The 24,622-nt window shown below is 43.5% G+C and overlaps 10 protein-coding genes across 16 annotated transcripts; 2 read left to right on the top strand and 8 right to left on the bottom strand.

Annotated features, from left to right (window-relative positions):
* Positions 1-58: 58 nt before the first annotated feature.
* RB195_024641 (uncharacterized protein) lies at positions 59-577 on the bottom strand (the record flags this gene model as incomplete). The annotated part of the gene is made up of 1 exon (XM_064212490.1): positions 59-577. The coding sequence occupies one exon, from the start codon at positions 575-577 to the stop codon at positions 59-61; it is 519 nt and encodes a 172-aa protein (XP_064068371.1).
* Positions 578-715: 138 nt separating this feature from the next.
* On the bottom strand, positions 716-1,135 carry RB195_024640 (uncharacterized protein; the record flags this gene model as incomplete). 2 transcript variants are annotated; one of them, XM_064212489.1, is made up of 1 exon in its annotated part: positions 716-1,135. In XM_064212489.1, the coding sequence occupies one exon, from the start codon at positions 1,133-1,135 to the stop codon at positions 716-718; it is 420 nt and encodes a 139-aa protein (XP_064068369.1). The 2 variants fall into 2 exon arrangements, with proteins under 2 accessions (XP_064068369.1, XP_064068370.1); XM_064212488.1 differs by having other exon boundaries at positions 716-1,030.
* An 800-nt stretch (positions 1,136-1,935) lies between these two features.
* Positions 1,936-7,452, bottom strand: RB195_024639 (uncharacterized protein; the record flags this gene model as incomplete). 3 transcript variants are annotated; one of them, XM_064212487.1, is made up of 3 exons in its annotated part: positions 1,936-2,245; positions 4,007-5,262; positions 6,406-7,434. In XM_064212487.1, 3 exons carry the CDS (start codon positions 7,432-7,434, stop codon positions 1,936-1,938), a joined length of 2,595 nt encoding a protein of 864 aa, XP_064068367.1. The 3 variants fall into 3 exon arrangements, with proteins under 3 accessions (XP_064068367.1, XP_064068368.1, XP_064068366.1); XM_064212486.1 differs by lacking the exons at positions 1,936-2,245; positions 6,406-7,434 and having other exon boundaries at positions 3,922-5,166; XM_064212485.1 differs by lacking the exons at positions 1,936-2,245; positions 4,007-5,262 and having other exon boundaries at positions 6,388-7,452.
* Positions 7,453-7,527: 75 nt separating this feature from the next.
* Positions 7,528-8,091, bottom strand: RB195_024638 (uncharacterized protein; the record flags this gene model as incomplete). Its single annotated transcript, XM_064212484.1, has 1 exon — positions 7,528-8,091. One exon carries the CDS (start codon positions 8,089-8,091, stop codon positions 7,528-7,530), a length of 564 nt encoding a protein of 187 aa, XP_064068365.1.
* Positions 8,092-8,889: 798 nt separating this feature from the next.
* On the bottom strand, positions 8,890-9,363 carry RB195_024637 (uncharacterized protein; the record flags this gene model as incomplete). The annotated part of the gene is made up of 1 exon (XM_064212483.1): positions 8,890-9,363. The coding sequence occupies one exon, from the start codon at positions 9,361-9,363 to the stop codon at positions 8,890-8,892; it is 474 nt and encodes a 157-aa protein (XP_064068364.1).
* A 5,340-nt stretch (positions 9,364-14,703) lies between these two features.
* Positions 14,704-15,024, bottom strand: RB195_024636 (uncharacterized protein; the record flags this gene model as incomplete). Of its 2 annotated transcripts, none has more annotated exons than XM_064212481.1 (1): positions 14,704-15,024. In XM_064212481.1, the coding sequence occupies one exon, from the start codon at positions 15,022-15,024 to the stop codon at positions 14,704-14,706; it is 321 nt and encodes a 106-aa protein (XP_064068362.1). The 2 variants fall into 2 exon arrangements, with proteins under 2 accessions (XP_064068362.1, XP_064068363.1); XM_064212482.1 differs by having other exon boundaries at positions 14,704-15,018.
* A 49-nt stretch (positions 15,025-15,073) lies between these two features.
* Positions 15,074-15,595, bottom strand: RB195_024635 (uncharacterized protein; the record flags this gene model as incomplete). Its single annotated transcript, XM_064212480.1, has 1 exon — positions 15,074-15,595. One exon carries the CDS (start codon positions 15,593-15,595, stop codon positions 15,074-15,076), a length of 522 nt encoding a protein of 173 aa, XP_064068361.1.
* Positions 15,596-16,342: 747 nt separating this feature from the next.
* Positions 16,343-18,378, top strand: RB195_024634 (uncharacterized protein; the record flags this gene model as incomplete). Of its 3 annotated transcripts, none has more annotated exons than XM_064212479.1 (2): positions 16,343-17,234; positions 17,288-18,378. In XM_064212479.1, the coding sequence occupies 2 exons, from the start codon at positions 16,343-16,345 to the stop codon at positions 18,376-18,378; spliced, it is 1,983 nt and encodes a 660-aa protein (XP_064068358.1). The 3 variants fall into 3 exon arrangements, with proteins under 3 accessions (XP_064068358.1, XP_064068359.1, XP_064068360.1); XM_064212477.1 differs by having other exon boundaries at positions 16,343-17,287; positions 17,401-18,378; XM_064212478.1 differs by lacking the exon at positions 16,343-17,234 and having other exon boundaries at positions 17,281-18,378.
* A 326-nt stretch (positions 18,379-18,704) lies between these two features.
* On the top strand, positions 18,705-19,202 carry RB195_024633 (uncharacterized protein; the record flags this gene model as incomplete). Its single annotated transcript, XM_064212476.1, has 1 exon — positions 18,705-19,202. The coding sequence occupies one exon, from the start codon at positions 18,705-18,707 to the stop codon at positions 19,200-19,202; it is 498 nt and encodes a 165-aa protein (XP_064068357.1).
* A 14-nt stretch (positions 19,203-19,216) lies between these two features.
* RB195_024632 (uncharacterized protein) lies at positions 19,217-20,285 on the bottom strand (the record flags this gene model as incomplete). Its single annotated transcript, XM_064212475.1, has 2 exons — positions 19,217-19,840; positions 20,172-20,285. The coding sequence occupies 2 exons, from the start codon at positions 20,283-20,285 to the stop codon at positions 19,217-19,219; spliced, it is 738 nt and encodes a 245-aa protein (XP_064068356.1).
* Positions 20,286-24,622: the final 4,337 nt, after the last annotated feature.

The following is a 24,622-nucleotide window of genomic DNA, read 5'->3' as shown; positions in this document are numbered from 1 at the left end:
TGTCTGAGTAATGCTCTCCCTTGGCCAAACAGAATGAGCATGTTAGGAAACTCTCTTCCTATTTCATGTAGATGAGCCGTCGAATCTCCCTTTCTGGTACGTCCCTATTGTATCTGAGGAACTCCTCGATCCTGCCTCTTCGTTCATCTAATTGTTCTCTCCGCTCCTTCTCTGCATGCTCCCTTTTTTGTCGAATGCTTTCGTTGGTATAGGTTGAAGCTTTTTCGCATGCATCCTTCTGCTCTCTACTTTCGTACTCGTCATATACATCCAAGAGGTCTTCTTCGACTTCCTCCTCTCCGACATTCCTTTGTCTTACAGGATCTTGATTTTCCGAATTAGGGTCCTGTGTCCAGTCTTTGAATTTTGTCCTTTCCAGTGCCACTTCCTTCGGCATAGTTTGGTCTTGATCTGCTATCGGTGCGTTACAGGTAGGAGTTGCCAGCAATTTTTCAAGCGAACTTTTGATCAGTTCGATGTTTCCCTTCATGCTGTGAATGTCGTCGCTTTGGTCACGAATCTGTTCCTTTATTTCCTTATAACATTGCCCGAACTCGCGGTGTAGATCTTCCCGCATGCAATTGATGTTTTCGCTCTGATTAGTAATCCGTTTATTGATTTCGGCGAAACATTGCTTGAAATCACGGCTAAGGACTTCCTTGATGCTATGAATGCTCTCGCTCAGGCTACGGGTATGTCCCTTGATTTCTGTGTATTATTGTTTGAATTGACGCTTGAGATGCTCGATTTCGTCTTTAGCCTGAACGAAGGCGTTGACGTGGTTCTCTCTTTGCTCTTGAAGCTCAGCTCCGCTGATTTCGGTCTCCACCTGTCTCCGAAATTCCTCGATAAATTCGATTTTTCTGCGAATGAAGTCGGCGGTAAAGCTAGGTTCCAAGGTGACTCCGTCTCCCGTATCCTTGAAAAAGTCGTATCTCGAGGTTGCCAATTTATTGTCGGCCATCACAGGGAGTTCGTACAGATCGTACACCAGGGACAATCCTTGGGCAGCGGCGCTGATCCTTTCCATCGTAATATTGGCCACTTGGTGAACCTTCTCTATGCGACACTTGTAGAGCGTTGCCTCTACCCTTGCGAAGTGTTGAGGTCTTTTACCCCGGGTTTTAGTGAACATATCAGAAAGATTATTGGAGCGAATTAGCATCACAATAACTTTTAGAAATTTACGGATTTTCTTCTCAATTTCTTCTTCAGCTGGAAACGTTGAGGCCAGTCTGATACATGAATGTTGTAACGGATCTCCTCGATGAGTTTTCGTTCCTCAGCCTTTCTTTTCTTCGTGAACATGTCGTCGGTGCTATTTGATGCCATTATACTAAAAGGATAAGGTATTGTTCGATAATGCTTTGCCATTGGTATTTTGTATGCTGAAGGACGTTTAGAGAAGCTTTTCGTTGCTCTTATCCTTCTTTCCTTTGCGAAATGGATTTATAAGTTGCATGAGGAATACTGAGAATATGCATTGTAGTATGTTCCATCCACATTTAATGATTTTGAAGATGGTTTCGATGCATAACATTGTCGCCTTTGTACATATCCTTGGAAGGTATAGATAGCTCATAAGAAGAGCTCCTGCAACTGCAATCATGGCCATGAGTAGATACTTGTACCATTGCAGATAAATGTCCAAGATGTGATTGAGGTCAGGCCACTGGAACTCAGAGGTTCTGTTGTGGTCTGATTGGATATAATACATGAAACTTCCTTGGAAATTATATGGGTACTTCAAGATTCCTGTCAACTCGAAGGTCGATGTTTTTGTTCCGCAACTCAGGGAGCATTGAATTTGGATTCGAGCGGACTGGAATAGGAATCCAATTTTAGATGAAGTGCCCGAAAGAGAACAGGGAATTGTAAAGCTGTCCTCCTCACATTCAACTTCAGCGGATATGTTGTTGAATGTACATTTGCATGTTAAGGTAGCAGTTGCTCCTTTACTGCACTGATGATATCCGTTGAGGTAAGTGTTTTCAATGGTAAAAAGAAGTCGTCTCTGATTTCTGTGATGGAATTGTCGATGGTTTCTTTCAAGTTCAAGACGATCTCGGCGGATATATCCTCATCTGCTCCTGCGATGATTCCATGTAGTGGATGTGGCGTAAATCGTACTTGTTGATGTGTAAATGGGGGTACTTTGGTAATGTCGAAGAAGGTTGTTCCGACCCTGTCTTCGTTACATACGCACCTTACATGAGACTCAGCAGCTACGCAATCACAACCATCCCTTAAATGACATTGTAATATCCTTGCATGCTCGCGTGTAGGACAGCTAAGTAGTGGATATGTCTTTTTATCCCATATCGCTGTTTGGTTTGTTGAGGCGATGAAAACTTGTTTCTAGGCCGGTAATGGTGGAGTTGCGAGTACGCTTAATGTTACATCCATGCTTTGGATTTGGTTAGGAATGTTCGGGTGGAGTACAAGTACGTAGGAGCGAAGTGTAGAGCCTTTACTGATCTCAAGACGGAATTTCACTTCTTCTTTCCAACGTATGCACTTGAAGAGTTCGTAGACGTTATCATCTGTTGGTACTGCGTATATCCTATAGAACAAACACCCGGAACTTAGATAGAAACAGTTGCATCCTGGGCCACCTCATGATTCCATGCAGCCCGCAGCACCTTTTACTATCGATAATTTTTTGCGCCACATTTCGGGTATATGTTACCGGTATGCGGTCGCAGATTAGTCTCAGTCCTTCCCACCGTTCTTAGTACGATGGAGTTGTTTCTCTGGAAACTTATGCACACGTCCTTCTTGATTCTTGACGTTCATCTTTACCACTGAGGCTACTTCTACTTTACAGGTGCTTTTTCCTATTGTGGTTCGACAGTTTCATAGGTGATGTTGAAAAATGTTCACCTCCTGGCATGCTACAGCTCCTTCCAATAAGCTGCATATGGCTAATGCTCGCAGAATCCGGTTCGGATGTTGCTGTTTTCCTCTATGGAGAACCCAGAGAGTAATCCGCTGACAGCAACACTATATGAAGAGTGTCATTAAGTCAAGTATTTTGCCTATTCCCGCAATGATGATGCGGAATGGTCGGCCAACTGTCACTAGTATGTAACAAAGGATGTAGCAGATGACAATGAGAAGGTATGGCATTATACCTAATCCTGCTATTGCCGCAAGGGGCCAACATTCGGGGTTTAAAATATTGGCGGCTCACATAGTACAGTCTATTGCTGAGCAGAGAGGTAGTGCTGAACAAGCCGTTTCGACGGCACTGTAACTATCTCCTATGCGTATTTTCCAGTTTACTTCAAAGTCGTAAAGCACTTCTTCTGGTAGAGTTTATGTATTGGAGGTGACTTCTCCCTTACGCAATAATTGTTAACGCATAATTCATATTCTTCTGCCTGCAGGGCATGAAGGTATAACCTTTGTTCTTTGCACCTTTGTTCTTTGCATTCTATGGCATAGTTTGGGTGTGGATAATTCTGAGTCGTTTTTGGTTTTTCGATTGACAGGTGTTTTCCCATGACAAACGAGATGACAACCAAGGTGAGGGCCATCTTTAGATATAGTGTTGTAGTCCACGTTGTCGGTGATGTTTTTGTGGTAAATCCGTAGATATTACCGTCTTTAAAAATTTTTTCTTTTTTTATTAAAAAAAAAAAATTAATTAATCCCTTTTTACTCTTTTTTTTAAATATTTTTTTTAAAAGGAAAAAAAAAAAATTTTTTTTTTTTTTTTTTAAAAAAAAAAAGGGGGGGCCCCCCTCTTCCCCCCCCCCTCGGAAGCATTGCAATTTGAAAGCAGGCTACAAACTGAAAAAGTATTGCAATCTTCCTACGTTGTTCTTCTGTGTAGCGAGGTTTCGCCTTTCTTGGGCGTAGATTATATCGAATATTAGAAGGTGGAGATTGTAATTGTTGAGCTTCTGAAATTGCGCTCTATAGGGACTCTCTTTCATTTCCTTGAATTTTTAGAGGAATGAGCTGGTTGATAGGGCGCCGAAGTGTCTTTTTGTTACAGTACCCTTCTGCTTCTCTCACTGCTCCGTCGATGCTTGGTACTAGTTTGGAGATGCGCACTAATTTCCAGCGATTCCTTTTTTGTAAAGCGTCCGTTATAAGAACTAATTCACCTTCCCGGACTTCATTAGCGTTTCCCCTTTTACCGTCAATAGTGCAGCGATGTTGCTCTCGAAGAGCTGTTAAATACTGATTTTTCCACTTTTCCCAGAAACGTTCTGTGAGAATGTAGGAAGATTGCAATGCTTTTTCAGTTTGTAGTCTGGTTTCGAATTGTAATGCTTCCGAGGGAGGTAGGAAGATGGGATCTGCCTTTTCTTCTTCTGAAAAATTAAAAGGAAGAGTTACTTCCATTTCGCGTTGCACGAAATCTATTGGACGAAGAGGTAGTAGAGCATCGTTAATGTCGTCTTCTTGGTAAATAAGAGGCCTACAGTTAAGACATCCTTCGATTTCTACGAGGAACGTGTGCAGCTGATCTATTGTTAAAATGCGTTTTCCGATTGCCTTGAATAGGGCTTGTTTGACTGATTTTATGAGACTTCCATAGAAGCCGCCTTTCCAAGGTGAATAAGGAATGTTATGCTTCCATTCGATCATCTGATTGCTCATATTACGAACTATGTCTTCATTGGTTGAAGTATCGGTTAGAGAATCGTTCAAGATTTGACTTTCCAGTATAAGGGTTGGTGCATTGTCATAGGTAACTAGGCGTGGTTTTCCTCTACGAGCTACGAATATACGAAATGCATTGAGAAACTTCTCAGTGGTTCCGTCGGATTCGATCTCCAAATGGATGAGGCAAGTTACACAAGATGTGAATATGCATCCATAAACGTTTGTACGTTCCTTATGATCATCATGGACGGTTATAGGGCAGAAGTAGTCGAGTCCTATATTTTCAAACGAGCGTGTTTTTGTTACTCTCCTTGATGAAAGATTTGCCATTTCTGGGTATCTATATGGCAGATTATTCATTTTTTGACAGGGTACACAAGACCGCATGCATTTCTTCACTTGTTCTCGGAACCGTGGAATCCAGTACTGTTGTCGAACTTCTGCTATTGTATGACCTGTAGTGTTGTGATACGGCCCATGCGCTTCGAGAATAATAAGACGATACAGTTCCGTATTAGGAACGATAAGGATGGAATTTTTCGTCATAGAGTTCAAATTGGATTTATTAAGACGTCCGTATGCTCTGTACACGTGGTTTTCCTCCTCTTTCAGGTTCAGGTTTTTTGACAACTGCTTCTTGTACTGAAAATTGAGGTGTACCTGTTGGTGATTTCTGACGAGTATGCTATGTGCTTCGAGTATGTCAGTAGCGGTGAGCTTTTAATCCTCTGCTTGTCGAACTAGGTAGGGTAGAGAATCTCGGAGCCTTTCCTGCAATGGGCCTTTTGGACGAGTTGTAATGCTTCTCAGAAATTTCATCACGTGGGCTAAGATCCTCAGTGACTTGGTTTTAGTATTGTACCTTGTTAGATCAAGCATTTCTTCGACGTTATCAGTCGTTGTGTGTGCTTTTATAACATTCACTTCTACATTCAGTAGAATATCGTCATTTTGTAATTTCGCATTTTTAACAAAGGAAAAGAGGGTGGATGTGAACCCGTCATTGTGAATTTTCCCAAGAGGATAACCATCCAACCACATATGAGACACGAATTCATGATTGGAAGCTCCTCGTGTTCCAATGTCTGCAGGATTCCATTTCATGTCGATATAGCCAAATTCCACTCCAACTTCCCTACGCTCTAATGACAGAACAATGTCGCGTATCTCGCGTGAGCGATTTTTGACGTAGGGTCCTGTTTCAGGATAATCCAGAGAACTTTTCAGCCAATTTAAGACGATTCTCGAGCCTTTAGAAATTGACTTTGTTTATGCTTATTGAAGATTTTAAGCTTAGGAAGGTATTGAGTGTAAGTCGTGCTCCAATGGTTATTATTTCCCGTTTTGGTACCGTGGTTGGTCATTTACTGTCTGTAACCTTAGATTTAGCCACGAGAAAACTGGATTCCCTTTGGGTAGTGAGATAAGTACATGCTGTCATAGCAGTTCCACTAGCGTCGGAATGGGTTACCAGTGTATAAGGTGCGGAATTGTCGAGTGTGACTTTCCGTGGCACCTTTTTGTGGAAGTTGGATATTTTCGTTGTAATGAGGTTCCACTGACGTCTATGTTCTTCATTACGTGGTTCATCCCAATCATATTGCTCCTTCCACAAAAGTTGTTGGAAACGTTTTGCTTTGACCAGGAGTGGTATGAACCATCCTAGTGGGTCATAGATGGAAGCAATTTGTTGAGCAACGGTTCTTTTGCCAACAAATTTTTCGTAGGCAGGTTAATTGATAAGAAGATGTTGTCGGCTATAGAATTTCAATAGATTCCAAGTACCTTAGGGCACAGATTTGAAGAGCGATCCTTTGTGGATATTGCATCCATGATGTCCGTGTGGTTCGTGACAAATGCTCTTAGGTTCATCTTGAGGTCGTTAAAGATTGATTTTAGCTCTTTATATTTTTGCACGCCCTCAAGAATTGTTTCTGATCCGACAATTAAATTATCGACATACAGATTAGATGAAATTTCTCGAGCTAATCCGTCATTTTTAACATAGTTGCTCAAGTGGAAGAGGATTGTTGCGCTGAGAAGAAATGGTGAGACATTGATCCCAAAAGTGACTCTGGTAAATCTGTATACCACCAGGTTATCATTTGTCAATGGTTTGGTAATATCCCTGATCCATAAGCATCTTGCAAAATCTCTGTCGTCTTCGTGAAAATGTACTTGAAGAAGTGCCTTTTCTACGTCTGATAGAAGTGCGTATTTTGCAGTGCGGAAGCATAAGAGAATTCTGTACAGCTTAGGCATTATGGTTAGTCCTTGATGGAGAATATCATTAAGTGAAGGACAGTTTTTATGATGCGCGGATGCATCAAACACTACTCTTAATTTCGTAGTGTCTTTCTGGGGGGTGAACACGGGTTGATGTGAAAGATAATGCTTCATCTTCCCAACTGTGTCCTTGTTCTCGTTTACTTCTTCGAGGATATTGTCAGCAACTTGATCTTGAAAGATGCTATGATATTGCTGAAAAATATGTGGCTCTTGTTGATATTTGCGAAGCACGCTTCGCAGTCGGTGAAGCGCTAATATTTTATTGTCTGGAAGATATTCATGATCTTCCTTAAAGGGAAGTCGAACAACATAACCAGCATTTCGCCTGGCAATAGAGTTGTTGACGTTTTTCAGTACTTGTGCGTTTATATCAGCTTCTTCTTCCTTCTCAGGACCGCAGAACTTCTTTTCTACATCATGAGACTGAATGTTCCTGTGACGTTCCCATGGATCTTCATAGTCATCTGATTCCACGTAATGTACTGTGGAGTGAAGTTGATTTCCATGCTGCATTTTATTACTCATACGTTGTCCAGAAATCATTTATCCGAGACGTGTGGGTACGAGGATGAGCCCGGACGGCAAAGTGAAATGTGCTGCTTGAAAATTGATAAAGTTCTAGAGTTGATCGCAGCCAATCAATATTTCTGGAGGTTTAATGCTTGCCTCGTATGGACTGTTGAGTTTTATTTGTTGTTGATGAATGAATTGTGGGTCTTCTCTTCCTAACTTTCCTTGAGGGAAGCCTTTCGTAAGGTTGTCGTGAGTGTATACGCGAAGTTTGTATTGCTTTCCTTCAGAGTCCCATACATTCTGAAATGTTTTGGTGCACTGAATTTCCTTGGTGGTTTGTGCTCCAAAGGTTTGTAATTTCATAATAACAGAGCCTTGGCTAGGTAGTTCAAGTTCCTTGGCAAGTTTAGTATCGATGAAGCTTCGATCTGCCCCCGTATCTAAGAGTATCCGAAGCGTGATGAGTTCTTGTGTCCTTTGATACAGTGCCTTCATGGTTCCTGTCAAAAGGAATATCTCCCCTTGTCGGGTTTTGTTGGAGGTATCCTCTACTCTAATTACTGTGAGATTGAATATTGAGCCCTCTGTAACGTGTGGGCTTTGCTCCTCGCACCTTGTGAAGTTCTGCCGTGCATGTGACGGCTTCTTCCTTTCTTCCTTTTTTTGCATTTGAAACAGGACCTTGTTGAGGCGGCTTGACTGGTGCAGTCTTGAAGCATGTAGACGTATGATGCTTTTTTCCGCAAATTATACAGTCCTTGCTTTTGCAGTCGGCATAAATATGGGACTTTGATCCGCAGCCAATGCAACAAATTGTTTTCTTTAAGTGTTTCAATCGTGCTTTCGGTGCCACGATTTTCGTGCATCTTGTGGACCAATGTTCTTTGCTATCGTAATAGAAACAAAAGGGAGACCGCCCTTTGATTTGGAGCTCCGGTTCCTTTGTAGTTCTGCTTAGAAGTTGTGAACGCTCTACCCTTTTTGGCAATTGCAGTTCAATTTCTTCTTCGCGTTATGACAATATCAATTGTTGTCATCAATTTCTTTAATGTCCAGGTCTCTCCTTGTGGCAGAGAGACCTTTTCTTTGAGCGTGCTGCATTGAATCCTTTCTGTAAATTTAAAAAGAAGTTTTGATAGCAGCCATGGACTATCGAGAGGTTCGCCTTTGCTTTCGAGTTGTGTGGTAATTGTCGACAGTTGATCATGCAGTTTTCGTTGGTCCCTTAATTGTGGGCTCCTAGCACTCAAATACTCTAGCTGTCGATGTAGTTCAGTGATTATATTCTGGACGTTGCCGTATCTCTCCTTCAAATGCTGTACTGTTAGTAGATAGTTTTCAGAAGTGATTTGAAAACGAGTTACTGATTCACGGGCTTCTCCTTTTAATGCTCTCAAAAGGGAGTTGAATTTTTGCAAATTTGAAAGCGGTAGAGAATGCACCATAGCGTTGAATAGCTCCCAGAAGCTATCCCATTGCCAGCTTTTGCCGTTGAACTCCGGTATTGGTATCCTCGGCAGTTCTATCTTGGCTACAGGAATTTCTGGTGAAGGATGAGATCCAATGTGTTGGAGATGTACGGCTATGAGACGCTAGACTAGCTCTGGTCATTTCCAACTTAAGAAGCAGGTCAGAAGTACTGGCGATAAGTCCCTCTGCGTTAGCAATATATTCGGACATTTTATCCTCTTCTTCCTTGGTGAGGGGTTCCGATATTTTGTCCACTTTGTCCGTGAATCCGTATAAGGTTCCTTCAAAGATTGCTTGAAGGGTTTTAATCTCCACTATAGCATTCTGGACTTGCTTTAGTGCTGCGTTGCATGCTTCCCTATCCGGAAGATTGACGTTGCTTCCCAATTCTGCATGCTTTGTCAAAAGTTGCGTTAATGAACTAGAGTGCCTAGTCAAAACTATCTTCCTTGTTTTGAGAGATATTGCCATTTTTTCTTGGCTTGATCGGGTTGAAATATAATTTTATTTTTGAACTGATGATGTTCAGAAAATTATGTCCAACCGGTATAAGGATAAGAGGATGCTTAATATGCAATAGGAATATTACCCCAAGTTCGAACTGAGGCGATAATGAGAATGCAAATGCAAAGGTAATTATGAGCATGCAATAATATTGTGATGCTCACCTTCTTGATGGGTCGTGGTAGTATGTCCGTTTGCTTTGTTGGCTCGGTTGTCCGTAGTTGCCGATGCACCAAATGAGATGACGGTGGTTCAGTTGTTTGGAATATGCCACGTGTTTTAGCCCCAAACTTTGGGTAATTAGACTTTATTGATCAATATAATGTTAATGTCAATATAATGGTATATTAATATAACAATATAATGCACAGCGAACTATCAAATAAGGCATGTTACATAAAGCACGTTAAATAACAAACGAGCAATGCGCGAGCAGAAGTGCACAATGCATAAAGAACAGAAAAAGGAGGTAAAAATATGCACACACATGAGAAGGAGGCAAGAAATTAGGAGATGCTTGGACCAGTGCTCGACTATGCTCTGCGCAATAAGCACTCTTGGACTGTTTATATGCGGTCCAAGTTCTTTGTCTGCTGTCGGCACAGTGTTGCTCTTACTATCCGATTGTGCTCGAGTAGTTTTTGCCCACCAGATGCACCAGCTGCACGAGAGCACAACTCCTATTGATTGCCTGTCATTCAAATGCTCTTTGTTTGAGCATTCCCACCGAGAGAAAACATGTTTTCTTTGCTTCTTTATTTTTATGATCTATGGTCACGTTTGTGACAGAAAGGCGATCTAAGTATCTAAGCAAATTGTAGATACTGGTGATATTATTATGAAGGCTTTAGAAACTTCATCTCACTGAAGATAATTGTTATTCATAAATGAGGCATCCGCCTTTGAACCGAATTATAGGCAAAGTCAGTCTTTTGTTGTTTTTATGACCTTTTAAGTAAAGCCACTACTGTCAAGTATTGTGAATCTATGTTGCTTAATGTTTGGTCGCTATCGTTATTGTGCTGTTCAGTGCCAGTACTGGGAAATTTCTGCAATAACTTTGAAACATTCATGTGGGACATCAGTTCGAAAGAAGCGTGGAGGAGAAATTCAGAAGTCAGTCGATCAGAGTTCATTGTTTCCTCATCCGTGTCTTTTATTTTCTAAGGACGAGCATTTTTAATTAGGTTGGTGCAGAAATAATGCGCGTTTTCAAACATTCACGCGAAACGCTATACCTCGCCTCAAAATCAACTTTATCAATCGAAATGACAACCATTACAGTCGACGCATGTTTGGTTGTGGGACACGAGCTTGCTTATTCATATGCTTATTGTGCTTATGCTTATTGCTTATTATGCTGCATGAAAGGAACTTTCGGAAGTCGTTTTCGGCATCACCGTGGAATTGGAAGATTTTACTTCTCAGGTGGCTATCCAGATGTTTGAAAATGTGATAGTTGGTTGGCGAAAGGTCTGGTAGATATGGTGGGTGAGGCAGAGTCTCGTAGCTTAACTCGTTCAACTTCAGTAGCGTCACCTTTGAAATGTGTCGTTTAGGAGAATCAGGCCCTTTCTGTTCACTAACGATGGGCCAAGAAATAGGAGTTTCCGATGCATTTCATCCAGTTCTTTGCAGTACTCCTCTGCGGTGATGGTCTCGCCAGGTTTCATGGAGCTGTAGTGGATTACACTTGTAGCACAACCACTCAGTCACCATGGTCGTTTGGATGCATTTTAGGCTTCAGGAAGTGCTTGGGAGCTTCATCCATGTCCATCCATTGAGCAGAATGCTTCCTATTGTTGTAAAGGATCCATTTTCCATTCCATGTAACAATACGATCAGGAAATTTACTGTTTACTGCAAGGCACTCGTCAGCTTTTGCCGACCTGTTCATTTCAGAACCAAAATTACAAAAATTCTGCATACTGTTGGTTTGGAATTTTCTACTGAATTCATTTCAGGCGTCGCCAATAAGAGCTAACATTTAGAATTACATCGGCGGCAGGAGCTTCTTTAGAAACAGTTGAACTGACGGTCTGACGTGCCTTGCAGACTTTGAAGGATGTCCGAGTTGTGTGTCCGTTCCACTGGACGGTCCTTCATCTAAAGGAACACCTCCATCAAGTTTGCTCGTCTCATCCTGCGGTAACTTCCCAACGGCCAATCTTTTCTGGTGCTTGCGTCACCGACGAAATGGTTATTAAAAGTATTATGGATAAGAGGAAGCATCGTCACAACAGCAGAATACCGGTTCTTCCCCAACAGCAACAAGTTATTACAAATGGTATCAGCGTTACTATGGTTTGTTTCAGACCAAATTGCAAGACTGCAGCAGTTCTCAGATTATTATGTCGCTTATATGAACCATTGGTGGCAGTATCAGAATTCTACGATAGGTCAGATGGCGCATAGTATTTCACCACTCGGAGGATCACCTGAACAGCAAATGTCAGTCCAAGCTGCAGAAGCAGTGTTTACTCGTGGCGACTAGCTGCTGCTATTGTGCCTAACCAAGACAACGGTAACGTGCCAGTTTCCTGTGCAGCTTAATGTTGCTGCTGCAGTTCCTGAAGGAGGGCGAGACGTTCTTGATTTCATTTACAAAGTTTTATTATGCTATTGTGTGCTATTGCTATCCGCTGTATGCTTTATTCGTTGATCGAGCGTTTTCTTGCCGTCCTGACTATTCCTTCATTCATCTTTTTCATCCAGTTGAGAAGGAATCGCCAAAGACAGGGATGAGTAGTAGAATCTACCGAGCCGAACGTTAACAAAAACAATGCTAGCGAGGAATCGCAGGAAGTAGCTACCAGCACCAAGTTACGTGGCATCATTTTTCACGTCGCTAGTCCCTGATCACTCCCTTCCAGTTGATCTAAATTAGGATTGTCTTTCCATATTGCAGCAGAGTACTTGAATTCCATGGACCTGAAATCTTCTGTTTTTGAAGTCCTTTCCGATGGAGCTTTTCTATGTTGCTGATCCCCTCAGAGTTTCTTCTCTTATTTTTATGAAATAGTGCTGCAGAAGTGTTAGAGCAGCCAGTCTTTTCATTCTCCTTCTTACCTTTTCTTTGTGTTCGTCGCACGAAATTCCTTTACCAATGGGAATGTAGCCACTTTAAAAGATTTCCAGAGAACCATCCTCGGTAACGTTATGTGATATTATATGACACTGGTTCCGACTTGTTGTCTTATTCCTCGTGAGTAGACTGCGAAAATATGTCCCAGTTGTAACTTTTATTTTATTTGCATTAGGGACTAGCTTTTTCCGTTCTCCTGTGTAGGTAGTTCAATACACGTTGGTGATAGAATAAATTGTATGAATGGATGGCTCTTGCTGCTAAACAGAAGCGTTGAGCAGATCTCAGAACGGCGGTTTCTTTGGGACTCGCTCAGCTCATGCGGCGCCCACTTGTTGAACTTTCACTTCCCAATTTTTCTCCAAATGGTGAACGACTGTTGAATATTCAACGGCTAGTTCTTCGGCTCCCGTGTTGTTGCATCACCTTATCTCATCATCTTCGATGATTACTTTCAAAAGGTAGCTGTCAAGTTTAGAAGGGCCGTCGCAACCTTCCTTCGAAGCTCATATCGCCACAACGAAACCTTTGGAACCAACGTTGTACCGTGAATTCGGTGATGCTTTCCTCACTCCAAACAGCGTGCTATTCCGAGATGTCACCGCTGTAGACCTGCCCGGCTTTAGCTCGTAGGAGAAGATTTGGTGAAAATCTTGCTTGGACATATTATCTTCTTTGTCTTGGTACTGACCAAATACTGATTCTCGTTCAAAATCACTTCGGCACTAATAACCAGAGCGAAATGCGCTACAAAACGCTATACGGCTTCTAATATTAATGAAGAGTGTAACCGGAAAATATTTGTTGTGAAGATAACGAAATAATTTTTGCACCAACCTAATAATAACTTCCTGTACTTCTAATTTTTTGACTTACTTTTCTTTTTGACTTTTGACAATTGCAACGAATTCCAATTCAGTTCGGATTAATAAGCAGAGAAGCACTACCAACGGGAAACAATGCCTGAAGAAATGGTGGCTTAGAGGTGGTCGGAACACACAACAACATTTCAACATCGCATTTTTTGAATGTATAGATGCCGCAGCGAATAACTAAAAAGTATTACCTGAACTCTGACAGCGTACAGCTAGTGCTATACATGTGTATGAGAACTAGATTCGTTGTTTTTTTTTTCCAAGCGTACACCGGCATTTCACTAACCCTTCACTAATTATTTCATGTGCAGCTTCAAGTGGGCCATATGTGGAGGAACAGTAGAGGATTCCGCCTCGTCTGCTCGTCTGCCGGTCAATCCAGTTCCCTCATTCTGTCAGAATCTATGAATTAGTAACGGATCTGTTGGCGTGGATAACGAAATTGACATGACACATCGACCGACTCATGAAGGTCGCTGTATGAGTATGTATTTTCATAAACCTCAGACGATCCTGGCTTAAAAGGGAACTGTTCCACGCTCATAAGGGGTTGATCAGAGCCAAACACTTAATTCTTTTATCCCTTGCTAGGTGAAATCTCTCTAACACGCAACGGACGCAAAAGCGGAGATTCGATGGAACTTCTAGAATTACAACCACACACAATCACACTGTCTAATTTATCTACTCCCACCATTTTATCCTTCTCTCCTTTTAAAGCCATTCTAAGCTTGCACCGTGACTTGAGATAATTGACTTAATCAGTATTATCGTCTAATACAATTGCTCTCGCTTTTCTTGATGTGCGTCGTCCTTTAGCATAGCTTCGACCAACTATCTCGATTTTCAATAAAAGATTGCACAGTATCAAACTATTCGTCACCATTAAATATACTGCGAAACTCACGTCTCGACCGAACTGCCTAACGAAGCCAAGTATCCTTAAATGCTCTTTTAACACACCAGTTCAGAATTTTCAGTTCGGTTTTTTCTTTCTTTTTTTTTGAAGAAGGAATGCTGTTACCCTTCCTATAGTATGATCTAAGAAGAAAAACGATTCTTTTTTTGTGTAATTATAACTTATTATCACTACATAATTTTGACGAGATCCTATTCCATTAGTTTTTTTATCCGCATCACTGCTAAGGGACGAGGTCCTTGAGCCGTATCCAGCTGAGCTCTCAGCTGGTCCATCCGTGCAGCGAACACGTCACCCCATCTCGTTGGCGGTCTCCCTCGGGGGCGTTTAGCGTCCCTTGGGATCCATTCTAGCGTTCTTTCAGTCCATCTATCGTCGAGTCTTCTCATGATGTGACCGGCCCATCTATGTTTTGCTTTCAATACATATTACGCTGGGTCGCGAAGACGGGACATTCCTCTTAATTCGGAGCTACGAAGACCGGCAAGGTGTTGTGTGGGCCGGTTAAACTTCAGGAGACATCTCTCAAGGGCTCTGTGGGTAGTAAGTAGCTTCCTAGACGTGGCCGCAGTGTTTGCCCACGTCTCCGCTGCGTGACAGAGCGCTGGAAGGACTGTCGAGTCGAACAGATGGGCACGAAGATCTTGGTCCGTCAGTTGGTCCGTAGCTTCCCTGACATTTGCGAATGCTGCCCATGCTGCTCTCATTCTTCCATTCAGTTCTTCCTTCAAGTCGTTTTCCATGTTCATAGAACGTCCGAGGTATGCGTATGACGGAGTTTCCACGATTTGAGAGCCTTCAAGTTGTACCCCTCCGTCCTCGCAGTGGGCGTTCTTCATGAACTGTGTCTTCTTTCTGTTTATTCATAGTCCTATTCTCTTTCCTGAATCCAGCTTGTTCTTGAGGCTGGGCTTCATCCAGCGTCCTAGATATACGCGTGAGGATGATCTTAGTGAATACTTTGTATAACACGCTCAGCAAGCATATCGGACGGTAGTTCCGAAGGTCCTCTCGGTCACCTTTCTTATGGATAAGAACGGTTCGCGAGGTCTTCCACTGGTCTGAGATCCTTTCTTTCTGAAGATAAGATGTCATGTGCGCTGCTAAGATTGCATGAAGCGGATGGTCACCAGCCCGAAGAAAGTCTACTAATATAAAATCAGGTCCGGGGGCTGTGCCAGGTTTCATGCTCTTGATAACGACTCGCACTTCAGGAAGGAGAATCCGTGGTGGAGCTTCGCCAGTGCGGATGATTAGGCTTGACACAGGAGTTGATGAACGGAAAAGGTTCGAGTAGAACCTCTCCGTAATGATTTCCATCTCACGACGAGAAGACGTGCGAGTCCCGTCTTCGCTCAGCAAGGCTGCTAGCGGAATATTATATTCGCGGAGATCCCTGCAGCTCTTCTTTAGACCCGCTCTTCTTTGTGCTGTTTCCAGAATGCGTACACTCGAACGCCTGATTGCGTTTAGTTAAAGCAGGGCCACCACGTGCAGGTAGCAATCAGACTCGTATACGCGGCCCCAAGTGTATTTGAAAAGATCCTCCTGCAACGCTCTTCTGCAGCTAGCGTTTGCAGCTAGCGTTTAGCTAGCTTCTGCACCATCACCTCCACTGTCGCATGTTCCTAAGAACAGTTCTTCTCCAGTTTCATATACGGCGTTGAGAGGGTGACGTCGTCTCGTCTCGATCATTCAGATGACGTAGTACTTGATCTTCTTGGCCTGCATGTTCAGGTCTTCGATGGCCGCTTCCGATGCGAGCGTACTTGCGTTATAAGTACAGATCCTCATCCTAGTCCTTTTCCGTTTCAGTAGCCTATATGACTTCTGCAACCCCGCCCTTCCTGGCGCTACCGTACCAGGCTTTCCTCCAGAATGTACACCATATATGTAATATATATATATATATATATATATATATATATATAATATATGCTGGTATCCGGGGCCGCGTATACGAGTCTGATTGCTGCCTGCGCGTGGTGGCCCTGTTTTAACTAAACGCAATCAGGCGTTCGAGTGTACGCATTGGGAACGTATGAGCTATATAAGCTGCACTGTTATATGGCGAAAGCTTCCCATACATTGCAAAAAGGTGCTGTCGTCCAGCACACCGCCAAAGCCCATAACCTGAAAGGTCAACTGCCTGAAGAGAGCATGGAATCTTCGGCAACAACCATTCGTTTCGTCACGCTGAACTGCCGAACACTATCGAGTGAACTCCAACAAGCCGCTCTATCCAGACTTCTGCGATATCTCTGTGTGCCTTTTGCTGCACTGCAGGAAACACGCATGAGAGATCGGCCCGTCATCAGCATCGAAAATTACACCATATACTGCGGTGATGCTGATGAGAACAAAGTAGGTGGCTGCGCGATAGCTGTGAGGAACGATTACAAGAACCTGGTGGAGGAATTTGGCTCAACGTCGTCTAGATGCGCCTTTCTACGACTGCGGGATCGCAGAGGACGTAAACTCTGGATCGTAAGTGCTCACGCACCTACGGAAACCGCTGAGGACAACAGTAAGGACGCCTTCTATGATGAACTCAATGCGTTGATGTCTAAAATACCAAGCCAGCAGGTGGTCATTGTCGGAATCGACGCAAATGCGAAGATGGGACTCGAACAGCAATCCGATGTGCTAGGAAAATGGTACTATGCAGCGGAGCGCACGTCGGACAACGGTGGCCGTCTGGTCAACTTGTGCGAACAGACGGGCCTCACCGTCTCTTCCACGTTTAAGAGGAATCATCGACGCCATCAGCTCACGTGGCAGGGGTCAACCCTTTTAACGCCTGAAGAGCAGCGCAAGCGGAAGATGAGGACTCTTAAACTTCAGCTCGACTACGTTCTGGCGAGGAACATTCCTCAGTCAGATATCCGTAATCTGGAGCTGTTTGGGACGTCGCGTTCGACTCTGACCACCGTCCAGTTCTTCTCAGCTTCAAAATACGGTTTCACAAGAGAAACCGAGGAGTTCCTCTTCAATCGAAAATCGACATGGCAGGTCTGAAAGACGATGAGTACAGAACGAAATTCCGCCAACGTGTGTCTATTCATGTTGGAGTACGGACCAGGAAGAAGCTTAGCGATGCGGAATCCTTCACAAAGTGCATCCAGGACGCTGCAAGTGAAACGCTCCCGGTTCTATTGCCGCGGAAGAAGTTTGCCTTTGCATCTGCGGAAACAAAATCCACATACAATTCTGTATGTGTCGCGCGCAGCGCTGGTGACTTCAACCAGGAAAAGCGTCTTAGAAGGAAGCTGCGTCGTCAACTGCAACAAGACCGCGACAGGTTATGGGCTTTGGCGATTTGCGACGGACGACGGCTCCTTTTTGCAATGGATCTGCGGAAACAAGATCCACGTACAATTCTGTGCGTGTCAAGTTATGATTCCAACCAAGAAAAGCGTCTGAGAGGGAAGTTGCATCGTCAACTGCAGCAAGACCGCAATAACGAGTGGACGTCAAGAGCGATGGAGTTTGAGAAGGCGTGGGAGGACAGGAACCCGTGGAAAGTCTATGCTCTACTAAAACAGTATAGCGGCAAAATGAAAAGATGTTCCCCTGTCCTCAACACTGCCAGTGGGGTAGCTGTCGGTGAAGCAACCCCTCCAATTTGGAAGGAACACTTCAAGACCTTGCTGAACCGGCTAGCAACGTCAGCTCCTGAACTCGAACACGTTCATAGATCGACATATGCGGTTAACGAGGAGCCACCGACCGAGTCGGAGGTCCTGGTCTGTATACAGAAAATCAAGAATGGAAAATCTGGTGGAGACGATAGGATTAGCGCAGAAATGCTAAAATATCTTCCTCCGTCTGGGATTCGTAAGATGACAAAGATCATCCGTTCAATATGGATAAACGAGAGAATACCTGATTCGTGGAGACACGCTATCATAATTCCCCTCCACAAGAAGTTATCCGTCACGGACCCCAGGAATTATCGAGCAATCTCTTTGCCGCGTGTTATGTACAAGGTACTGGAGCGCATTATCCTGGACCGACTCATTAAACATCGCGAAGAAAAGACCGACTCATTAAACATCGCGCGACGAGCAAGCTGGCTTTTGTCCTGGCCGATCTACGATTGACCAGGTGTTCATCGTCAGGAGAGTGATCGAAATCTGGCAGCGATATTCGAAGCCAATGCAACTAGCGTTTCTGGACTTTGAAGCCGCGTTCGACTCTCGAAGCTGGCTGCAGCCTACGGACTACGCCTACGCCTACGCCCTGATAAATGCAAGCAGATGTGGATCTCTTCGAGACCTCGAACGGGAATCAGGGTGGACGGACAACCGATAGAACTCGGCGATGAATTCTGTTATCTGGGCTGTATGCTGAAGAACAACGGCAGCTACGAGAGAGATGATCAGCAAAGATGCGCTAAGGCCACTTCTGCATTTAACTCCTTAACGAAATGCCAGTGGTCGACCCCCATCACCAACGAAGTCAAGCTGCGAGTCTACCTATCCGCAATTCGCCTAGGGTATGCCACAATGAAGATCTCTACGCAGTAATTGATGTGGTATACTCGCGGATGACACATGGAAGACATCAACATCTTGCACCGCCATCGAAAGTGGCTAAAGTAAATCGTCTTCGCTTCTTTGGTCATATATTAAGGAGACCGGCACATCGCCTTGTCCAACGAGTTCTGAAGAGTTCGTCGGGTTCGAGCTGGAAGAAGCCACCTGGCCGAAAACGGAAGTTCTGGACTGAGGTGGTAAAAGAGTACCTGAGGACACTTGGCGTGGATAGGCAGTTCAGGCGAGACGTAAGGTTTCGCAGAACATGGAATAGCGACGAATGGATTGATTCTGTGCAAGCTCTCGCAGAAGATGGAGAAAGTTGGGCAGAGCTGTGTTCAAGGACGGCACACCTCGGCGAAGATGCGGGTAATCGCGTCAGGCCATGACATTAGCCCGCCGATTAAGTCAAGTAAGTCACTATTGAGACGTTAAGTAGACACCACCTCCGGTTGGTGAGTATGTGGTCGATCTCCGCACGAGTCACGCCATTGGGCGATTCCCATGTCCACCGACGATGATCTTTTTTCATGAAAAGAGAGTTCCCATGACAGAGGCGAGCGGCGGACAACAGCCCGGCGAGACGATTGCCATTTTCATTCCGGTCCCCTAGTCCAAATCTTCCAGCCCTGTATTCCTCTTCTGTGGCTTTTCCTAGTTTTGCGTTGAAGTCTCCGACAACGAATTTGTAGAAGGACTTCTCGTTGCGGACTACTTCCTCCAGCTCCTCGTAAAACGCGTCCAATTCGGATTCATCAGCTGCTGATGTTGGTGAGTAGCAGTTGATGATACTGATGGATTTTTGGCGCAGAGGGTGGAGGCGAAGAATGGCCAGACGAGGTGACAGGATCTCGTGAGAATCGACGAGATGGACGACAGATGGGTGCACAACAAAACCAACACCGCCTACATTTCGCGACGGAACCTTCTCTCCACGAAACCTTCTCTTCTCCACAGTCTGAGACAGTCTCCATGGCGAGTCGTGCGTGTGTCGCCTTGTTCCAGAATCAATGACGTCCTGAGCAACCTGAGATTTGATCGCCTCTTACCGGTCGCCATACCGTCCGACGTCTGAGACTGCAGGGCCCAGTGTGCAGGGTACTGAGGCAGTGAATATGCTGGAGTGGCAAAAAGACTTTTCCCCAAACTAAGCAGCCATGCCACTGCGAGCTTAGCTTTCACCACAGGTCGTCGCCCAACCTATATGGATCAGGGAACCACCTTGCGACATTTTGCCAAGACCGAGTGGTGAATTTTAGCAGTGGTTTACTCTTAGCTAGGCTTCCGATTCCGAGAAGTCGGAATGTGGGATGTGTCGAACTCCTTCTCGGCTTGCGAGACCCTGCCGGAGGACGAACCTCCGCTGTGCATCGCTGTTCGATGCCCAGTGTCACCTCCACGCCACTATGAGGCGGTAAACCGTTGTGGAGGTTCAGAGTAATGGATATCCTAAAGTTCATCAGTCCCATCATGGCTCTTTGCTCGTTAATTAATGCCAACGTGCAGTCCGCTTAAAGCAGATGGTTTCATGACGACGTGAAGGCATGCACTACGCTCCCTCTACAGTATACACGCAGTTCCTGGGACCTCTTTTCTTTTGTTTTCGTAGTTTTTGACTACCTTTTTGGTATAATAATGTATGAATAGGCTTACACAGTATTAACAAAGTCCTTTCGATTAGTTACATAGTTTGCTTTGGCACTAGGATGCCTCTAAGTTCCTTGTTTGCAGCGATTTAATTTCTTTCTTCATTTTTAATGTAGTTGTGCACAAGTTTCATCTTTCGTGATCATGATACCATGAGGAACCCTTTTCGGTAGTTCAGTAGTTCTTAATAGTTCCAAAGGATTTCCCCAAAGACGTGAGCTCTTAGGAACTACGGAAAAAACGCTAATTCCCCGAAAGCATACAAAAAACACGCGCGTCCTCGTTTTTTTCATTTTTTTTTTGACAATACAATTTGATCTCTATCATACTGTCTAGACATCAGTTGATTCACGAGCTTGAGAGTTATCGATTGTGGGTGACTAAAAGTTTCGAAACTGTTTTTTTTTTAAAACAATTCCTGCTGCTACACATTAGCAGAGCTGAGTTCTAGACGATTGCAACCCAATAATATATGATTGTTGACGTTAATGTGCTGCTTGAAAAGTAACGTGGTAGTTGTACATTCGAAATACACTTACTATTAGGAACATTCTGGTACCTCTCACAGCTATAATTTCGTAACATCGGAAATGTCGAAATTTCGAATGAAAGTGAACGATGGGTGGTGCCAGCAAGGGTTTCACTACGCTCCACCTCCACCGGCGCAGATAATCGACTACGAGGTAGTCGATTATCTGCGCCGAATAAGCGCCTACAGAAGAGGCTGCCGGTAGACCAGAGCAGTCATATCTTAGGTTACCTGTGATCATTAAGCCACCCCACCAATGACTACGCCACCGAGGTAGTGCGCCGTGTTTGTATTGAAATTACTTGATAGAGTTGGCTTCTAGAAGGTTTCAAAGAACAAAAAAAATGACAACATAGCAACGTTGAAATAGAAAAAACTTTAAAAAAAGAAAATGCTGATGATTGCCTAGATTGACTTCATCTGTAAACAACAGAACGTCCACCATTCAACAGTGTTTGCTTTCGGATGAATTGTCGAAAGAACTATTTTTCCAAAAGTCCTTCTTTCATGCAAAAAGCTAAAACTTTCTTTTTGTTTTTGAAAACTTCTTTGACACAATCCAACTTGGTGTCAAAATGCGAAACCTTTAGTCAAAAACTTTTTGAACCAACAGTGCACTACATTCGAAAGTCTTTCCCAACATTTCACGCTTTAACTAAATTTTGAACTGGATCTGTATGCGCACTGTGGGCAAATATCAATTCATTAAGCAATAAATATTTGAATTTTGACAGCACTTATATCTCTATCTGGTTATTTAGTATTTATCCTACTCTCTGAAATCAAACAAAATAAAGTCCTGCAAAATATGTTGGTACTATTTCATACATCTTTTCACCGAATCTTCTCGAGCCTTGAGACTTAAAAGTTCCGACTTACTTGTTATATAGAAATAAAAAAACACAATTATTCTCTAATTCTGGCATTTCGTGTGCAATCGTTTGATATATCTTTATACTTGAAAGATCGATACCTCGTATAAAGGCAATATCAGAGATAGCATGATCCTGCGAGGCATGTTTCACACTCTATTAGACGATGAGGGACGCTGATAGACGAGGTATAGGCGGAGCAGTGACGCAGCGCTGCTAACTGTTGTGCAGTGCAATTAACGATTGTCGTTGACAGTCATTCCCACTAAGGATAAGTTGTCGCGGAAGCTGCGGGTACCTGTCAGTACGTACCACTTCGAGAGAAGCCGCGTACGCAATCGGATACGTGTCGTTTTGACCCTACTGTGTTTATTGTGCGACATCTGCGCTTTTGGTCGTTCTTGTCACACAACATTTTCGGTCTTTTTGGGGCTTGATTTGCAACTTTGCTTGTAGATGCCCAAATATTAAGACTGAGATCAAATTGGGGTGAGTTGTAAAAGAAGGCACGGATCCGCGTCCCTTTCGTCCTATGTCGAAGAATTAGCGATTTATCAAAGATTTCTGCACCAATTTTTGGGTAAACGTGCATAATTGGCCCTTTCCTACGACGGATTCTAAGAATTTTGTATGCTTTTTTTTCTGCAAAGAACACTAATCATTCACGATTACATAGAGAACTGGGCAAAAATTATACTCTTCCAAAATGAGACCTCAGAAGCATCTTTGAATGCAAAAAAAAATAACAAAAATAAAAGTATATTGAAAAAAGCCTTGTTAAGACCGGTACTTTGAGAAGAAATATTATGAGATAAGGTAATCTTACGTTTCTAACCGTACGAGTGTTTCCGTTTCCGAGACAGTTTAGTAGCTCGTTGACTATATTCTGGCGTTTTTAAAAGGTTAAGACTATTGATGGACATGAGGATCCTTTTCAATAGACCTGCGAGGCAGCGTTTGATTGCTGGTAGGAGAGTAGAGTCAACCATACTCGGGTCAAAACGATTTGAAGCACGGACAGTTGTGTATGCGGCTGCGGTCGAAGCGGTTCGCTGGAGACAGCAGTTGTAATCGAGGTGGGATCATCGCGAACTGCAGCGAAGAATGGTTCTAACAAGAGTCCTCTCTGGATCCCACTTCGCTCCACCGCGCCTTTTCGAGCGTACCCTCTTACAAAACTGTTCGTGCTTCATGTCGTTTTGACCCAACTATATTTGGGCAGGGGCCTCCTTTGAATGCACTTCGTTGGCAATTGCTCCAGCAAGCCATGCTCAGAGGCATGCCCGAAAATTTATGGGAGCCTCTTCACTAGCGCCCAAGACTGCGTAACCCTATTTAGGCTGTATCATAGGAAAAAGTGGTGAGGAGCTACAAAAAAAAGTGACAAAGGAGGTCCTGGGAGTTCTCCGCATGCTGCAGGGGAATGTCACTGCACGTCTTCATTGAGAACGCGTCGTTATGCAATTAACCCGTTTTGATTATATATATATATATATATATCCATTTAAATCGTGTAAATTTCCAAGCTTTCTCGTGCCGAAGATGGACACCTAGGTGTGCATCTCCCGCAATAGATGGCAAAAATGTAAAGAAGTGAAAAGATTGGGGAATGGTCTCTCATTTTCCACTTTTCTGAATTTCCAAATTCGTCCCCGTGTTTCCACTGCGTTGTTACGCGAACGTTGTAGGCAGGAGTGCCTGCTATAGAACGAGACAAAACTGCTCGAATGACTAGCGAATACAGAAGCGTTGGTTTCAGCTCGGCATATCGCACTTGCGTATCACTTCGTTTATCGCAGCTGTCGGTGTGAGCAACGAAGTGATTGCAATATCAATTAATCGTTCGGACTAGGTCGATACTACCTCCCACGTGACGCGTTATGGCTACACAATCATTTCGATGCCAACTGTAAGTGTTGCCTGAGTGAAGCGGTGCGTCAGAGACCGCCGGTAATCCTTTACGAGTGAACCCACTCTTACCTGAGATCTTTCATCTTGAACTACAATTTCAGCTTCCATGTTTACATTGACACGTAGTCGGGTAGAGGACAAGGCGACGTCCAGGACTGTTTCTAATGTTGAATTCTCTTGAGTAGATAAGGTCTGGGGCATATATAGCACATAGTTTGCAGGTATCACAAAGAAAATGCGAAACACTATGCAAATCCAGAAATTTAGATATACCAGAAGCACCTGAACGGACAAATTTTGCATGACTAGTCAACTCTTTGTACCCACACGGATGATGAAGTGAAGGTTTCTTATAGTATGAGAAAATGTTTCTTCCAGCTATTTTACGTACTAATACTTCATCACTGGTACTACTTCCTAATCTCTCTAATTTTTGGATTTGTTAGCCTTTTGCTGTGATACTTGCTATCCATTTCGTTTATAGGTTAGCCAAGTTAGGTTTGTTGCAAACTCACATTCAGAAATACTGCCAGTTTAACTTTGAAAATGTGTTTTATCTGAAGTGAGTAAAGTGAGAGGAAACAACCGACCGCTGTCAAGCCTAGGGTGAAAAATTTACATAAATACATAGTGCTACACATTTGGATATATATTGTGCCATATTTACTTTAAAAATAGTTGTTATCCTCCCTTTTCGAGAGATTTTTTTCGAGACAAATTTGTATCAGACCAGATCGGACATGATGACGCAGGCATGATTTTAATCAACTAATGGATTTTAGCCTCGATTACTTGCTGCGAAATGATATGACTCTTAAGGGCATCACCCCACGAATCTGAGGTGGTGCAG

The sequence above is a fragment of the Necator americanus genome, chromosome X, assembly GCF_031761385.1.
Source record: "Necator americanus strain Aroian chromosome X, whole genome shotgun sequence".
NCBI classification, from domain to species: Eukaryota; Metazoa; Nematoda; class Chromadorea; order Rhabditida; family Ancylostomatidae; genus Necator; species Necator americanus.
Note: the sequence above shows the minus strand (reverse complement) of the source record. Positions and strands in the feature narration are given on the sequence as shown.